Raw genomic sequence first — 14,859 nt, 5'->3', positions numbered from 1 at the left:
GTGATGAGTTATTGCAGAGATGGGCAGAGAGTCACCAACAGGAGCAGCCCTGTGGGGCCGTAACTCCGGCCTAACACTCGGGAGACCTTGTCTAATTGTTGTACAGCTCAATACTAGACAGTTTTAACACTGGCTGTTTAACACTATTACACTGAATATAGGTTGGTGACCTCAATGAAGGTCATTGTCTGGAGTTGGGATTTAAGAAAGCCTTTTATTATGCTACCGTGTAAACTTCATTCTGAAGCTTAAAATTACTATTATCCTGAGATTCAGTTAAAGTATGTTATTTATAAGAGAAGCATTGCGGTAAATGTGCTTGGAAAAATACAATGACTCAAGATGTCAATTCCTTCCAGTACATGCAAGTAATCTTCCGTTTTTTTTGGAATGCTGCCTGCATGCAATTGCGACATCATCCACGAATTAGGAAACGACAGTTATCAGACCACTTTATAGTTCCTCAGAGCTGATATATCAGGAAGATACAAGGCTGCCATTTACTAAACAGAGCACACAACTTGGGAAATCTGAGAGAGCATCTTTACACTAAGGGCAAGGGAAATATGGACCGATCCCGCGTTTAATGTTGTATGATAGGTGTGAAAAGAGTCCATTTTATTCAGTTCCCTTGCACTTCAACACAGGTGAAAATCACTTTCTCTCAACATGACCCTTTCGGGCCAACTCCCTCACTCACAACAGTGACTGCACATCACAAGTTCTTTCATTGACTGAAAAGTGCGGAAGACATGAAAAGCCCTTCATTAATTCAAATTCTGTCTTCATCTCTCCTTGCATATTACTGGATAGGGTGAAAGGACTGAGAAGAACGAATGTGACAAAGAACTGAGAATGAGACTAAAGTAGACAAACTAGAGAATTGCCTTGAACGATAGGCAGGTCTATGGCAGCCGAGTGATTATGTTGCTGTATTAATTAGCTGGAGGCCTACACTACTGATCCAAAGATTCAGTTCGAACCCCACCGTGGCAGTTGAGGAGTTTAACTAAATGAATTAAATATTTATATAAATTAATACCAGTAATGTTGACCATAAAGCTGCTGGAGTCTCATTACAATTCCGTCTTGTTCATTAATATCTCCTCCTGCGGCCCTTATGCAAGGTATCCTCCAGAACATTGTCGACCTAATGGCCTAGAAAACCACTCAGTCGTATGAAGCCACTGCAGAAAAAAAACACCCTCAACGAATAAAGCCAGGAGGAGCGCCTGGCATCGACCGAGGCATCAGAGACCACAACAAATGCATAGCCAGTTCACCAAGTCCTCCTGATTAACATGCTGAGATGACACTTCCCTGGTTTCAGTGAGACAGGGACACGAGCAGATGGAGATGGTGAGATGGGCATAACTGCAGTGAGACAGGGACACCAGCAGGTGCAGATGGTGATCGCGGCAGAAACTGCAGTGAGACAGGGACACCAACAGATGGAGATGGCGAGAGGGACAGTAACTGAGTACACTGAGACCAGGACATGAGCAGATGGAGATGGTGAGAGGGGCAAGAACTGCAGTGAGACAGGGACACCAGCAGGTGCAGATGGTGAGAGGGGCAGTAACTGAGCGAGACAGGGACACCAGCAGGGATTTAAGGTTCGCGAATTCGGCCCCATACCCCCTGGATAATTTCACATGTAATTCCATTTTGAAGACAGCAAGAACGAAGATGCCAGAAAACTCCTGATCTGTCAGGTTAATTTCAATTGGAGGGAAGTTACTGGAATTTATCATCAGGGACAGAGTGGATGAGCATCTGAACAAGTACAGGCTGATAATGAGAGTCAGTATGGATGGAAGTGCTGCCCATGTCTGACTAAGATTTTATTTTGAAACTGTGACTGACAAAAAGGTCAGGGAATGTCTATAAGCGTTATCTCTATATACTTCCAAAACACATTTGATAAGGTGCTGCACGTGGGTCAGAGACCCGAGGTTTGAAGAACAGATGGAGCAATTCAGACTCCTACTTTTATGATGTCAAAAGGTAGGAAAGGTGCCTATACGCACGGATAAGATTGATATTACCCCCATGTTGTAATCTTAGAACAATAATGAACAGCAAGATCTTTTTGAATATTTTAGGGGCATTTTCCTGGACAATTGTACTCTCAGTAGTAACAGCGTTGGTGCTTATGATTTGGATTCTGATCACAATGAAGGTACAGATGTATGTGTGGTTCATAAGTACTGAAAATCATGTGTTGGTTACAGATTTGAAATTAGTTTTGGCATCAGGATTTCTGCATATGTACATTGTAAATATAACCTGGAATGGCAAGAGTAGTGAGGCACCTCATGTACCGTATTGAAAGAAACTGATCTTTATTGCACTTTATGAAATGGCCAATTTGAATTTTTTTTAATGTATTTGTACAAACTGTTCCGTAATTGTTGAAAACAATTATGAATAGAGCATATTTTTGGAATATAAATGTTCATAGTCCAAAATACAGTGCAATGGCGTCTGTTTTACTTCATATTATCAGGTGTCCTCAGGTTTTGTCAGTGTCAAGACCATCCATGCTGAAAGTATTACTTCTGTTAGCATTTGCAGGTTTATCTGCTGTATGTTCACACAATTCCTCATTTTGAACATATCATTTATGCTTGCGCAAGTTTGAGATAGTGACAGTTGTGTACACTATCTCTTCACTTTGAGCTGGTTTTACCGATTGTGGGGTGACAAGACGAGCGTCTGTGTACTGTTCGTCACTCTGCAATGAAAGGAACTTGTGTTAGATGTGGAACTTTTGCAGACATGGAGCTAAACGCCATGTGATTATGCTCGCTACACCATAGCAAAAGTAAGAATTTACTCTGTGTTAAATTCTCAGGGATACGATCGCCTGTGCACGAAATGGGGTGTGGTGCGGGGGGGGGGGGGGGGTTGGTGCAATGCGGTAGGTGGACACCTGCATCATCGGCTTGGACGAGGAGAAGGGCTTTGACAGGATATCGTACACCTACATGCTGGACGTGCTTTCCAATATAGGGTTTGGGGATGGAATCCGCAATTGGATCAAACTGCTCTACACAAACATATATAGTGTCATCTCAATTATTGGATGAGAATCGGAAAGTTTCCCGATCGAAGCTGAAGTCAGACAGGGCTGTCCTCTCTGCAACAAAAACAAGAAATGCTGGATTCACTCAGCAGGTCTGGCAGCATCTGTGGAAAGAGAAGCAGAGTTAACGTTTCGGGTCAGTGACCCTTCTTCGGAACTGACAAATATTAGAAAAGTCACAGATTATAAACAAGTGAGGTGGGGGTTGGGCAAGAGATAACGAAGGAGAAGGTGCAGATTGGACCAGGCCACATAGCTGACCAAAAGGTCACGGAGCAAAGGCAAACAATATGTTAATGGTGTGTTGAAAGACAAAGCATTAGTACAGATTAGGTGTGAATATACTGAATATTGAACATCAGCAAGTGCAAACCTGAAGAAAAACAACCTGAAAAAAACATTGGGTAAGCAAACTGAACAAACTAAGATGAAATGAAATAAATGCAAAAAAAACATTGTAAAAAATGGAAAAAGGAATGCAAAAAAAAAGGAAGAAAAAAAAAGAAGAAAAAATAACTAAAAATGACTAAAAATGAAAGTAAAGTGGGGGGCTGTCATGCTCTGAAATTATTGAACTCAATGTTCAGTCCGGCAGGCTGTAGTGTGCCTAATCGGTAGATGAGATGCTGTCCCTCGAGCTTGCGTTGATGTTCACTGGAACACTGCAGCAATCCCAGGACAGAGATGTGAGCATGAGAGCAGGGGGGAGTGTTGAAATGGCAAGCAACCGGAAGCTCAGGGTCCTGCTTGTGGACTGAGCGGAGATGTTCCGCAAAGCGGTCACCCAGTCTGCGCTTGATCTCCCCAATGTAGAGGAGACCACACTGTGAGCAGCGAATACAGTATACTACATTGAAAGAAGTACAAGTAAATCGCTGCTTCACCTGAAAGGAGTGTTTGGGGCCTGGGATAGTGAGGAGAGAGGAGGTAAATGGGCAGGTATTACACCTCCTGCGATTGCAAGGGAAGGTGCCCTGGGACGGGGACGAGGTGGTGGGGGTAATGGAGGAGTGGACCAGGGTGTCGCGGAGGGAACGATCCTCTCTGTCCTCTCTGCCTCGTGTTATTTGTTTGCTGCATCAAACATTTTGCTGAGTCCATCAGGAAGGATGCGGGCATAAGAGGGACAACAATCCCATGCAACAGAGGTATTCAGGTCAAAGCCTCCCTGCACATGGACAATGTCACCGCTTTGTGCTTGGATCCGCTGTCTGTTCGCAGATTGATGAGCATCTGTGGCCATATCGAACTGGCCTCGGGAACCAAAGTTAGCCACGGCAAGAGCGAGGCCATGTTCTTTGGGAACTGGGCTGACCGATCCTTTGTCCCCTTTACCGTCAGGTCAGACTGCCTGAAGGTGCTGGGACTATGGTTCGGAGGGGCTGGGGCTGTGCTAATACCTGAAAAGAGCAAGTAGCCAAGGTGAAACGGAAACTGAGCATGTGGGAACGAAATGGAACAATATAAAGTCAGTACAGAGGCAGGGAACGGGACAGAGCGTAGGAAAGAACAAAAGGGAAGGTTTGTGATAGTGTGGAAGGAAGGGCAGGTTAAATGGCAAAAAGGATGATGGTGCAAGGTAAAAGCGAATGGTAATGGGACAACAACAAAAGATGGCTCGAGAGGATTTGGAAATGACAATAAGCAGAAACATTACCAACAGCTGGTGCCTGAAAAAATGGGAGCAGTGAGTGTGATCTGATAATTTTCTTTTCGGACAGCTGCAGTTGGTGAGGATTCTGCTATTGCCATTTACACGTCCTCAAACTGATCGTTTGCTTTTTTTAATTGTCCCATTGCAGCATCATCCATTTTGTCCGGTAATCTCTGCTGTCTTCCACCCTATTACACTGCTTCCTTTCTGTTCCGTCCTCCAATTCCACTATACTTGCTTAAAACCTGTTATGTCTCCCACTGTTTTCAGTTCTGACGAAAGGTGATCGACATGAACCATTAACTTTGTCCCTCTCTCCTCAGACGCTGTGTGACCTGCTGAATATTCCCCGCTTTCATTTCAGATTTCAAGCACTCGCCGGATTTTGCTTTTGCTCTTATTGAAGAAGTATGGTTTCAGAAGGAACGTGAACTGGAAACTACTTCCGAAGACCATTCCCCAGCCCACTACATGCAGAATCTGTCAACTGTTTTTTTACATTTTCATAACAGGTGGGCGTCATTGGCAAGACAAGCAACTGTTTATTGCCAATTGGCATTTGCCCTGGCGGAGATAGCGCTGAGCGGCCGACTTCAATATAACTTAATGGATTGCTTTAACATTTCAGAGAGCAATCAGCTGCATTGCAGTAGATCTGGATTCAGTTATAGGTCAGACTGGCTAAGGATTTCCTTCCCTTCAGGCCATTCATGAGCCAGATGAGTTTTTACGACATTCTGATCGTTTTGTGGTCAGCGTTACTGATGTTAGCTTTTTACTGGAGATTTATTAAATGAATGGCATTGAAAGTTCCTAAGTAGTGGGATTTGAACCCTTACAGATGATTCATTAGTTGAGGCTTACGGATTATCAAGCTAATAACATAACCACTGTATTACCATACATCCACAGTCAGACGATCAACTTGAGGCTACTCCTGCTTAGAAAGGCCACCAAAATTCTGAAACTATAATTTATCTGCTGGGTTTTGCCTGATATTTCAGTTGCTGCTTGAAAACATGTCAATTATTCTGCAATTGTCACTGCTTCTCGGCATCACTTACCTCAGTGTTTAATGCATTCAGCACCGTACTGTAAATCACCGCATCACCGGACCAGTCCATGACAGATGTCGCCTCTCTGACTTTCTTCCTGGAGAATAGCAAATACAAATGACATGTTGCTCATAATTAGATGGCATGTTTGCTTCATGCATAACATGCCTGTTAGATGAAGGGCAACAGGAGGTCACGAAATTCTTGTGCTTCTTACTTCTCATTATTAGCAAAGACCAGATTCGAAAGCAAATATTTACAATTTCAACTGCTAACAGTTCAAATGGACCTTGCTGCTATATCAATGGCACTTGCTCATGGTGTGGTGCTGTTTGGTCTAGGTGAAATTTGATTATGCTAACGAAAGGACATGGGAGGTTCAATAATATCCGAATACCTTTTTAAATAGCAGATGGCCGAGTTTCACCGTGCAAATACATTCCTCCCTATTACTACGTAGATGCCTTCAATCCATTGGATTTGAAATGCGGAATAAATCCCTTATTTTGTATCTCTGAAAGATGTATTATAATATTATTTATCCTGTAATTTGCTTCTTCTGTCGTCTCGTGCTACATGAGACTTAAAATATCCACTTTGTACACAGGGAAACAAACCCCAATAACGGAAGAGGAAGAATGTACAATCAGTCCATTTAATCACCAAATAATATTATTCTGTGATTGTTGCTGAAGGATAGAAGTCACTGGTCAGGGGGCAGCTGTCCCTTCTGCATTCCTCACTAGTTCAGGCAGATGCTCGCTGTTCACATGGATGGTTAGTTACATTAGTTTTTGATTTACAGCCTTTCTGATGTAGGGTCATCTTTAAAGCACCATTGTATGCAGTCAGGAAACTCACATACCTTTGTCTCATCACCTTCACCACGACTGCGATTAGAACAATAAGCCCAGCGGCTGCTCCCCCTGTTACGAATACAGGTGTCCAGGACTTCTTTCCTAAAATGTTGGGAAATATTGTTGCATTTTAGGACATTGGAGTTAAAACATTCATCTTGTAATAACATTCCTGAGCATGGAAAGCAAATTTCCTTGATCTTGGAACCACCGAGCTCCTTTCAAACCTCAGTGCCGAATCTTGCATTGAGTGAATGTATTCTGTGTTGTGCCTTGGGGCAAATATGAATTAAAGAATAGAAGATTCAATATAAGTCCTGGTGTACAATTCACATCAGGAAAATTGAGTGCACACTGACGTTGTATATTTGGCAAATGAGCGAGTATTATCACATCAGAATACATGCCAGCGAACATAACAGATGCACCCGAAAAAGCTATAATCTATGCAGATAAGTCAATTTATTTAGATTAATAGAAACGAGTTTTACATAGTCAGATGGGCCTGAACAAGGTGGAAGTGAGCATGTAGTTTGTACACAATGCGGTATCAGATTGCGAAAAGAAATCAGACCTTTGAAAGGGTTTATTTTCATTCTATATATATATATATATATATATATATATATATAGATGATTGGTTATGTCTTGTGTCCAGATAACTTCATCTTACTTGACAAATATAAATTCAGCACCTTTCAGAAGACTGAAATTTAACATGGGTAATGCTGATCACTCCATTCAGTTGGTCATTGTCCATTGGTGAAAAATGCATCTTGTATTAATTAGAGATAGATTCAGAATTGACCCCTTGAATAGAGCTGTTTTTTTTTCTGACACGCATACTGTTGAGTTAGTGACTGCATAGTAATTGACAACGGCTTCATAGTATTCAATAGAATTAAACATGTACCCTCAGAGTGGAGCTGGTATTTGCTGACACAATCTCCGTGCTTGTTGGTTGCAACACATGAAATGAGGTTTCCAGTTTCAGTTGGTTGATCCAGTCTCAGGGAGCTCTGTAGCAGGTACCTGTTCATGACCCAGGAGCTGATTTCCACATCTGATCTCATTTTAGTGATGATTCTCCCGTTGAGGCCCCACGTAATGTTTGCAGGTGGATTAGCTCTGATCCTGCAGGTACAATTAGTCCAATATGCAGAGCTGGTGCAGTTTGGACCGGCTATAATTATGGGTTTATCTGTAAAAAAAAAGCAAGAAGAAATGATTACATCTAACAGTTGCAGTGTCTAAGTACAATTAACTTAGTTGTTGAACTATCCATAATGGTCCTGGTAGATTTTTCTTTTAAATAGGAAACAGCCGATACTGCAACAGTAATGGCTTATTATATTTTCACTTCTAAGAGGCTAGCACTTAGACACCATTTCATATCGAATGCAATGAATGTTCGTCCCACCCTTCTCTTGACAGATGTTATCAGATTCATCAGATGGGCGAATTGCAGAATGCTAATTATCTATAATATGCCCACCAATGTGTCTTACCTGCCAGTGTTTTAAAAGGTCAATTAATTTTATAGCTTCCCTAGGTTTGGTCTTTTAAGCATATTCCTTTGTCAGCTAACAGACTCCAGTTCAAAAAGTCGACACTCTGAATATTACATGACTAACTCAACATTGACACATATCTTGTGGATGTTTTGAGTTCATAAAGAACAGCCAGCACGGATTTGTAAAGGGAGCAGACAAGATTGTTGAGGGGTAAGCAACAGATGTTGTCTTTTTGGATATCAAGAAAGTGTTCAACAAAGTGCCACATAAAAGGCTGGTTAACAAAATTGAGGCTCATGGAATAGGAGGGCCAGTGTCAGCCTGGATTTAAAAAAAAGAGCTGAAGCACAGAAAACAGCGAGTCGTGGTAAATGGTTGTTTTTCAGACTGGAGGATGGTAGACAGTGATGATCCCCAGGTTCAATGCGCGGACAACCGCTTTATTCTATATACATATGACTTTGATATTGTAATATAGAGTGAAATTTCAAAATTTGCCAATGATACCAAATTGGAAGGTATGGCAGACAGTGAGGATGATACCAGTCATCTGCAATAGGACGCAGATAGGCGAGCAGAATGGATAGACAAGTGGCAGATGGAATTTAACACAGAGAAGTGTGAGGCAGTGCACTTTGGCAGAAGGGATAGGGAGTGGCGATATGGACGAAATGGAACAGTTCTCAATTGTGTACAGCGATCGCGTGACCTGGGGATTCATGTGCATCGATCTTTAAAAGTGGCAGAACATATTGAGAGAGTATTTAACAGAGCATAAAGGATCTTGGGCTTTCTAAACTCTGGTATTGAGTACAAAAGTAGGGAAATTATGCCAAACCTTTATAAAGCTCAGATTAGCCCAGGACTAGAGTTTGCATCCACTTCTGGTCAGTACACTTTAGGAAGGATGTGAGGATCCTTCGGAGTCTGCAGAGGAGATTTACTGGAATGGCTCCAGGGATGGGGGATTTTAGGTACAATGTTAGTTTGGAGAAGCTGGGGTTGTTCTCCTTGGAGCAAAGGTGATTGAGAGGAGATTTAATAGATGTGTACAAGATGGTGAGAGGTTTAGATACAGTAGACAAACTAAAGCTGTGCCCATTAGTTGATGGTACAAGGACTAGAGGAAGCATATTTAAAATTTTGGGCGAGGTGCATGGGGGTGAGGAAGAACGATTTACGTAGCGAGTGGTAATGACCTGGAACTCGCTGCCTACAGGGTGAGGGAAGAGGAGAAGATGAATGGATTCAAAATTGGATAGACACTTGAAAGAAATAAACTTGCAGAGCTACAGGGATAGATTAGAGGAATGGGGCTGACAAGATTGCTCTACAAAGAGCCGGCATGGACTCGATGGGCCGAATTTCCTCCCTTCGTGCTCTAATAACTCAATGACATATACCAGAGGTTGGGTTTTCACCACTTCATCAGATAGTATTCGGAAAATTTATGCTCATCAAAATGCAGGAGGTAAATTCTGAGGAATGGATGATTGTTTACTTCAGACCACCAGCATTACTTGTGAACTATTCAATGCGGAGTAAATATGCTTCTGTCCCAACCTCATAAAGGTACTGCCCGGTGAATGTATTAGATATTGAGCTATGTTCCACTCCTAGCTTTCTCACTGAGATGGCCAGGTCAATTTCCATTATTGAAGCCATACAGGTTGGTTTGCGCTCTGTCTGCAGGAAGGGTCCCGAAATTTTCACTGTCCTCGCCTTATTCTCATTGGAGCCTTCCAGCAAGTGTGCACATGGAAGCTGTAAATTAAAGCAGAACTCATGAAATGTAAGGCAAATATCCAATTCAGAAATGCATGCAGACTTACACTGCACAGAAATCTGTGTGGAGCTGTTTACTGTGCCCTGGTTATTTTTAGCCACACACCAATATTCACCATCATCTTCAGAACTGATGTTGTGGATAAACTGCTTTAGTTCGCCAGTGGAAGATCTGCTCAACTCTTCACCATTTTTCACCCATCTTAAACTGAGCGGTGGTTTTGCCCTGGCCGTGCAGTATAATAATGAGGAGCTGCCTTCCACCACTACTATAGAGGAATTAACGCTTGGTTTTTCCAGTCCACCTAAAACAGGCATAAAGGTAAAATATGAATGACGATTCAGCATGATTTAACTCCTAATGTAGTCATTATATTGGGTAGCAGGTCGTGTCTGAATTACAATCTTCAATTGTTTACTGTCTCAGAGTTTAAATGTACAATTAAAACGTAGTTTGTTTGGGCATTTGCCCCTGTTTTTCTGCTTATTGGGATCGGTACATTAATACTAGTCACAAATTCAGGCCAGTTCTGAAGCCCAACCAGAGATGAGATCTGATGTTATCGAAGTGACTAGCTTTAGATCATATTTCGCCATATCATTTGCTATAACCATTGATTACCAACTAAACTCAAAGCGTTGCTGCACGTTCTTAGAATGAAAATAACAATCACACAAACCAATCTCCTGGACTCGGCAGCACTGACGTGGGAACAGGACAGCCAGTGAGATTCGGAGTCTTGCTCATATGGAGGATAAACAGCATCACGGAGTGGTTGGGCCGAATGACCTGTTTTACTGCTGGAATTCCGATATATCTCTGTGTTTAGAATATGACCCATTGCGTTTGTCATCAGAAACTCGCTACCCTCAGTTTCAACTGCCCTTAAAAGTTCAGCCGAGGAAATAACAACATTTGTCCACTTTATGCTTGGTTCATTCAGATTGAAGCATTGGGAAGACAATGTACCAAAGAAACAAAATCAAAACTCACTTAAAACAGAAAGACGGACTTCATAACAGTGAGTGCGATACGTAGAATAAATCCAGCTGGAGAAAATTTCCACGATGAATTGATAGGTACCCACATCACTCTTCCTAATATCCTTTATCTGGAGGGAGCATTGCCCTTTTGCAAGGTTGCCCTTGAGCTCAGCTCGCCCACGATAGTTAGAGTGCTGCCTGGATGAGTTTTTCGAATCATAGATGGTGATGCCACGGGGATTATCAGGACCAGGGCCCTTCTTTAACCACCTGCCGTGCAGGTTGGTGATATAGTCTATATTATTAAATGTACACGGGATCTCTGCATCTGAACCCAACGCTGCCGACACAACTTCTGGCATCACCACAGAGAACTGAACCCTGCAAATAACTGAGAACAAAAATACACAACTTTTAAAAATGCATTCAAAATCCTCTGCAACATCTTTAATAGCTATAAAAACATTTTTTAATTGAGAAATAATCACCCATCGCAATTGTAATTCATGTCTCATTCAATGCATTTTCACATCAAGTTAAATACTAATTAAATACCAACCGCACCTATAGAAATGTTTATTGGAAGACCTATTCGATCACTCTTTATGGGCTAATCATATGCAAATCTAATTCTCATCTAGAAACTGAATTCATGTTCACTGAAAAGCACGTGAATGTCCAATTCAAATCCTTCTTATATATACATTAAAATTACAGTTAATTAAAATGAACGTTCAATATCCATTGCTGCTCACTTGAATTACTCAATAAATATGTATTGGCATTTTATAAATGTGCACTGCAATACTAATTAAATTTAATTTAAAAGATCAATATTCAAATATTGTTTGAATAGGTAACAAACGGCAATAAAACATGTGTAAATCATGCGTTAATCACTCATGTAATTCCTGCTCACCAGTTTTAAATCAGTTACCACAAATCAATTCTATTATGCACTGTCCTGTTCACTTACCAAAAGATATAAATAAAGTGTTGTGGAAATTACTACAACCATAAGAAAGTTACCTTCTGCTAGTGTCATGAGGGAAACAAACACGCAAATCCACATGGCTGGAAACAATTGTCGATTTCCCTGTCAAAATGACGAACCAGTTTTGTAATGAAGTTCATTCAATTTCCGCATTCTCCTTTCCAGTCACTTCGTGTATTCCTTTGTTAGTCATCATCAGAGTCTGGGAGAAGTCAGGGATTCAGTACTGTGCTTACCCATGCAGCTTGTCTGGCTGGTGAGGTGGACTGCAGCATATTTTACACATGCAACGTCTGTCACCGACTCTTATTGAATGTGATGGCACGCTTTATCTAACAGTTGCAAAATAATATTTAATACAGAAATAGCATATATCTGTCTATGTCAAACACAAACATTCAAAATGTGCCGTTATATACGAACATTGCAAATTGGAATCTGCATTAGTAGGGCACCGCCCACGCTTGCAGACAGCTCTAACTCCCATTTTGCTCACTTTTAGCTTTCTGGCAGCTAATCCTAGATGAAAGTTGTAGACTTGTGACCACAGTTAATTTTGTGCAGTTGGTAGCCGTGTGGTTTCGAGACCTTGGTTAATTTGTGCTCTGGTACCCATTTATGACGTCAGAGATAGGAGATGTTTGACATTAACAGTATTCATTGTGGTAAACGGCCTGTTTTCTCATTAATATAACTCAGTATATTCACAATTGAGCTCACCAAATTTTGCGAAATTAACCGAAATTTTACTCTATTTGTTACAGGGCTTCTCTTTCAAGTCTCGGTTTGAGGTCAGGCATGTACAAAATGGTTTACTGGGCTAATACCTGGAATGGGCGGGTTGTCTTCTGAGGAAAGTTTGGACAGGCTGTCTCCTATCCCTTTTGTGCTGAATTGTGCACATTCCACACCATATATCAGTCTCAGAACAAATAGTCATTGCATTCCTTTTCTCGTGGAGTAGAAACCAAAGACCAATGAGAAAAGGTACATTCTACACAAATTCCATTTGGCCCGTTGGTCGTCATCTTTTGCACTAAAGGTTATTTGAATGTCCAAAATGGAAAACATGTGCGATTTCATTAGAAAGAATATCAGTGTCATTTCAAATGTGATCTCCAGTTATTAATGGTGAAAAGGACAGAAATATCAAATACAACTGATGTTGAGACAGAACTAGGTATGCAAGCTGCAATAGCCCGTGGGGAGAGATTTCAAAAACCCCAATGAACTATATTTCAATTTTGAAGCTAGCAAGGGCAAGAACAGAAATCATCCGTGTCATGGAGAACTTGTATTCTATTTGCATTTTATAAAGAAATTGACTGAATGAAACATTGACATCTTGTACGTTGTCAGGAGTCGAAATGCCTCAGTTCTCAAACCAGAAGCTCCTCAGACCCGGTTGCATTGGTTTGTCACTTCCATTTCAATTGAATGGATAAATCCAGTGCGTAATGAATGAAATCTACCTCGTGACCTGCATCCTGGTGTGATACCAGACCCGCTGTTCTCATCTGGACCAAACCAGCAAGGTCATTGGCAACTATTGCAGTCCATACTGAATGCAGGATGTCTGTATACTATAGTGGGAAGGTTCCCTCTTTGTGTTAGTGACGATGTACAATTACATTGAATTTGTGACACTGAAACTGGCCATTCTGATCAACTGGCCTTTACCGGTGTTTATTCTCCCCATGAGCCTCTTCCTGCTCCTTTTCATTTCAGCAGATCAGCATAACCTTAGATTCCTTTCTCTACCATTTACTTACGTAGCTTCCCTTTAAATGCATCGATACGCTACGCCTCAAGTACTATTTGTGCCAACGAGTTTCACATTGTCACAACTCTCTGGGGAAAGAAGTTGACACAGGGAATATTTGTTGTGAATATTCCCAGTGGTCTCATCATTTCTACTTTTGCTTTACGCTATTACACTTCTGTCATGTGATCTGCTCGTGCTCTCCACCTGATCAGTCACAGCCTATTCCATCTTTATTAAATCTTTTTCCTTTTCCAGCCCACGCCCCTCAGCACCATCTCATTTTTTCCTCCCTTCCTCTGCTCCACTTCCTCACCTACCCTTCCCTTCTTCCCTCGCTCCATTCTTCCATTTCCTAGCACATCCAGTCCCCTCCCCATCTCCTTCGCTTGCTACCCACTCCTCCCAACTTTCTCTTCCCCCCCCCCCAGCCCCATTCTGAATTATTTAAGCACGGATATAAACCCAACTGTGCGGATTTGAAAGGTTATAGGTCTGAGGTAATACTGGACAAGTTGGGGCTCTTGTGTCTTTTATGCTAGAACAATTTCTGGAATTAAATCAGTACCTGTTTTGCATCGGATCACCTTATAGGACAAATATTCTGTATGTGGGCTTCCCCACGTCCAAATATCCCAGTAACCTTCCCCTTTTCCATCCTACTCTACCTGCTCCTCATACCCCTCACCTCCTCTCCATTCGCCATTCGACCAAAGGAGCCCCCGCTCACATAATTGGCCCTGCCTGCAGGTCACAATTCCATGCTTCAGCAGAATGCGTCCATCTCGATGTGTACATCATATTGAGCCCAGAATCCGGGGGCGCACCGTCACCTCGTTGTCACAGAATTCCAACCTTATTCATCAATGTCTACAACGACCAGCTAAACAATGACACCTGACGTTGTTGTGCCTCTCTCTTGGCTGCTGTAAATACTTTAAATTCCACATCATCTCATTTTATTCATTTGAAACAGTGTCCACCTTCTATTAACTACTGGTCGCAGGTCTCAGGTTCCACGTGGAGATCAAAACTTTCAATTCAAATCATATAAAGAGTGGTTTATACTGCAGTGCGACGGAGGTAAGTGTCGCCCGGTGAGGTCTCACTAGATGTGGAGAGGGTTGCACGGAATAATCATGTGGAACAGAGTTTTAAACAGTTTC

The 14,859-nt window shown here is 41.8% G+C and overlaps 1 protein-coding gene across 1 annotated transcript; it reads right to left on the bottom strand.

Annotated features, from left to right (window-relative positions):
* Positions 1–2,371: 2,371 nt before the first annotated feature.
* LOC137362504 (myelin-associated glycoprotein-like) lies at positions 2,372–12,223 on the bottom strand. Its single transcript, XM_068026889.1, has 7 exons — positions 11,967–12,223; positions 10,948–11,328; positions 10,001–10,258; positions 7,568–7,855; positions 6,663–6,756; positions 5,807–5,894; positions 2,372–2,737 (listed from the first exon to the last, which is right to left on the bottom strand). The coding sequence occupies exons 1-7, from the start codon at positions 12,007–12,009 to the stop codon at positions 2,621–2,623; spliced, it is 1,269 nt and encodes a 422-aa protein (XP_067882990.1). The 5' UTR covers positions 12,010–12,223; the 3' UTR covers positions 2,372–2,620.
* Positions 12,224–14,859: the final 2,636 nt, after the last annotated feature.

This window comes from Heterodontus francisci, unplaced genomic scaffold (genome assembly GCF_036365525.1).
Source record: "Heterodontus francisci isolate sHetFra1 unplaced genomic scaffold, sHetFra1.hap1 HAP1_SCAFFOLD_571, whole genome shotgun sequence".
NCBI classification, from domain to species: domain Eukaryota; kingdom Metazoa; phylum Chordata; class Chondrichthyes; order Heterodontiformes; family Heterodontidae; genus Heterodontus; species Heterodontus francisci.
The sequence above is the reverse complement of the archived record's forward strand: the minus strand, read 5'-3'. Positions and strand labels throughout refer to the sequence as shown.

Coding starts and splice junctions, on each gene's coding strand:
- LOC137362504 (XM_068026889.1), bottom strand. CDS start 12,009: ATGTGGATTTGCGTGTTTGTTTCCCTCATGACACTAGCAGAAG. Junction 7,856..10,000: donor CACACAGATTTCTGTGCAGT/GTAAGTCTGCAT, acceptor TTTTTTTTACAG/ATAAACCCATAATTATAGCC. Junction 2,738..5,806: donor TGAATGCATTAAACACTGAG/GTAAGTGATGCC, acceptor CTTTCATTGCAG/AGTGACGAACAGTACACAGA.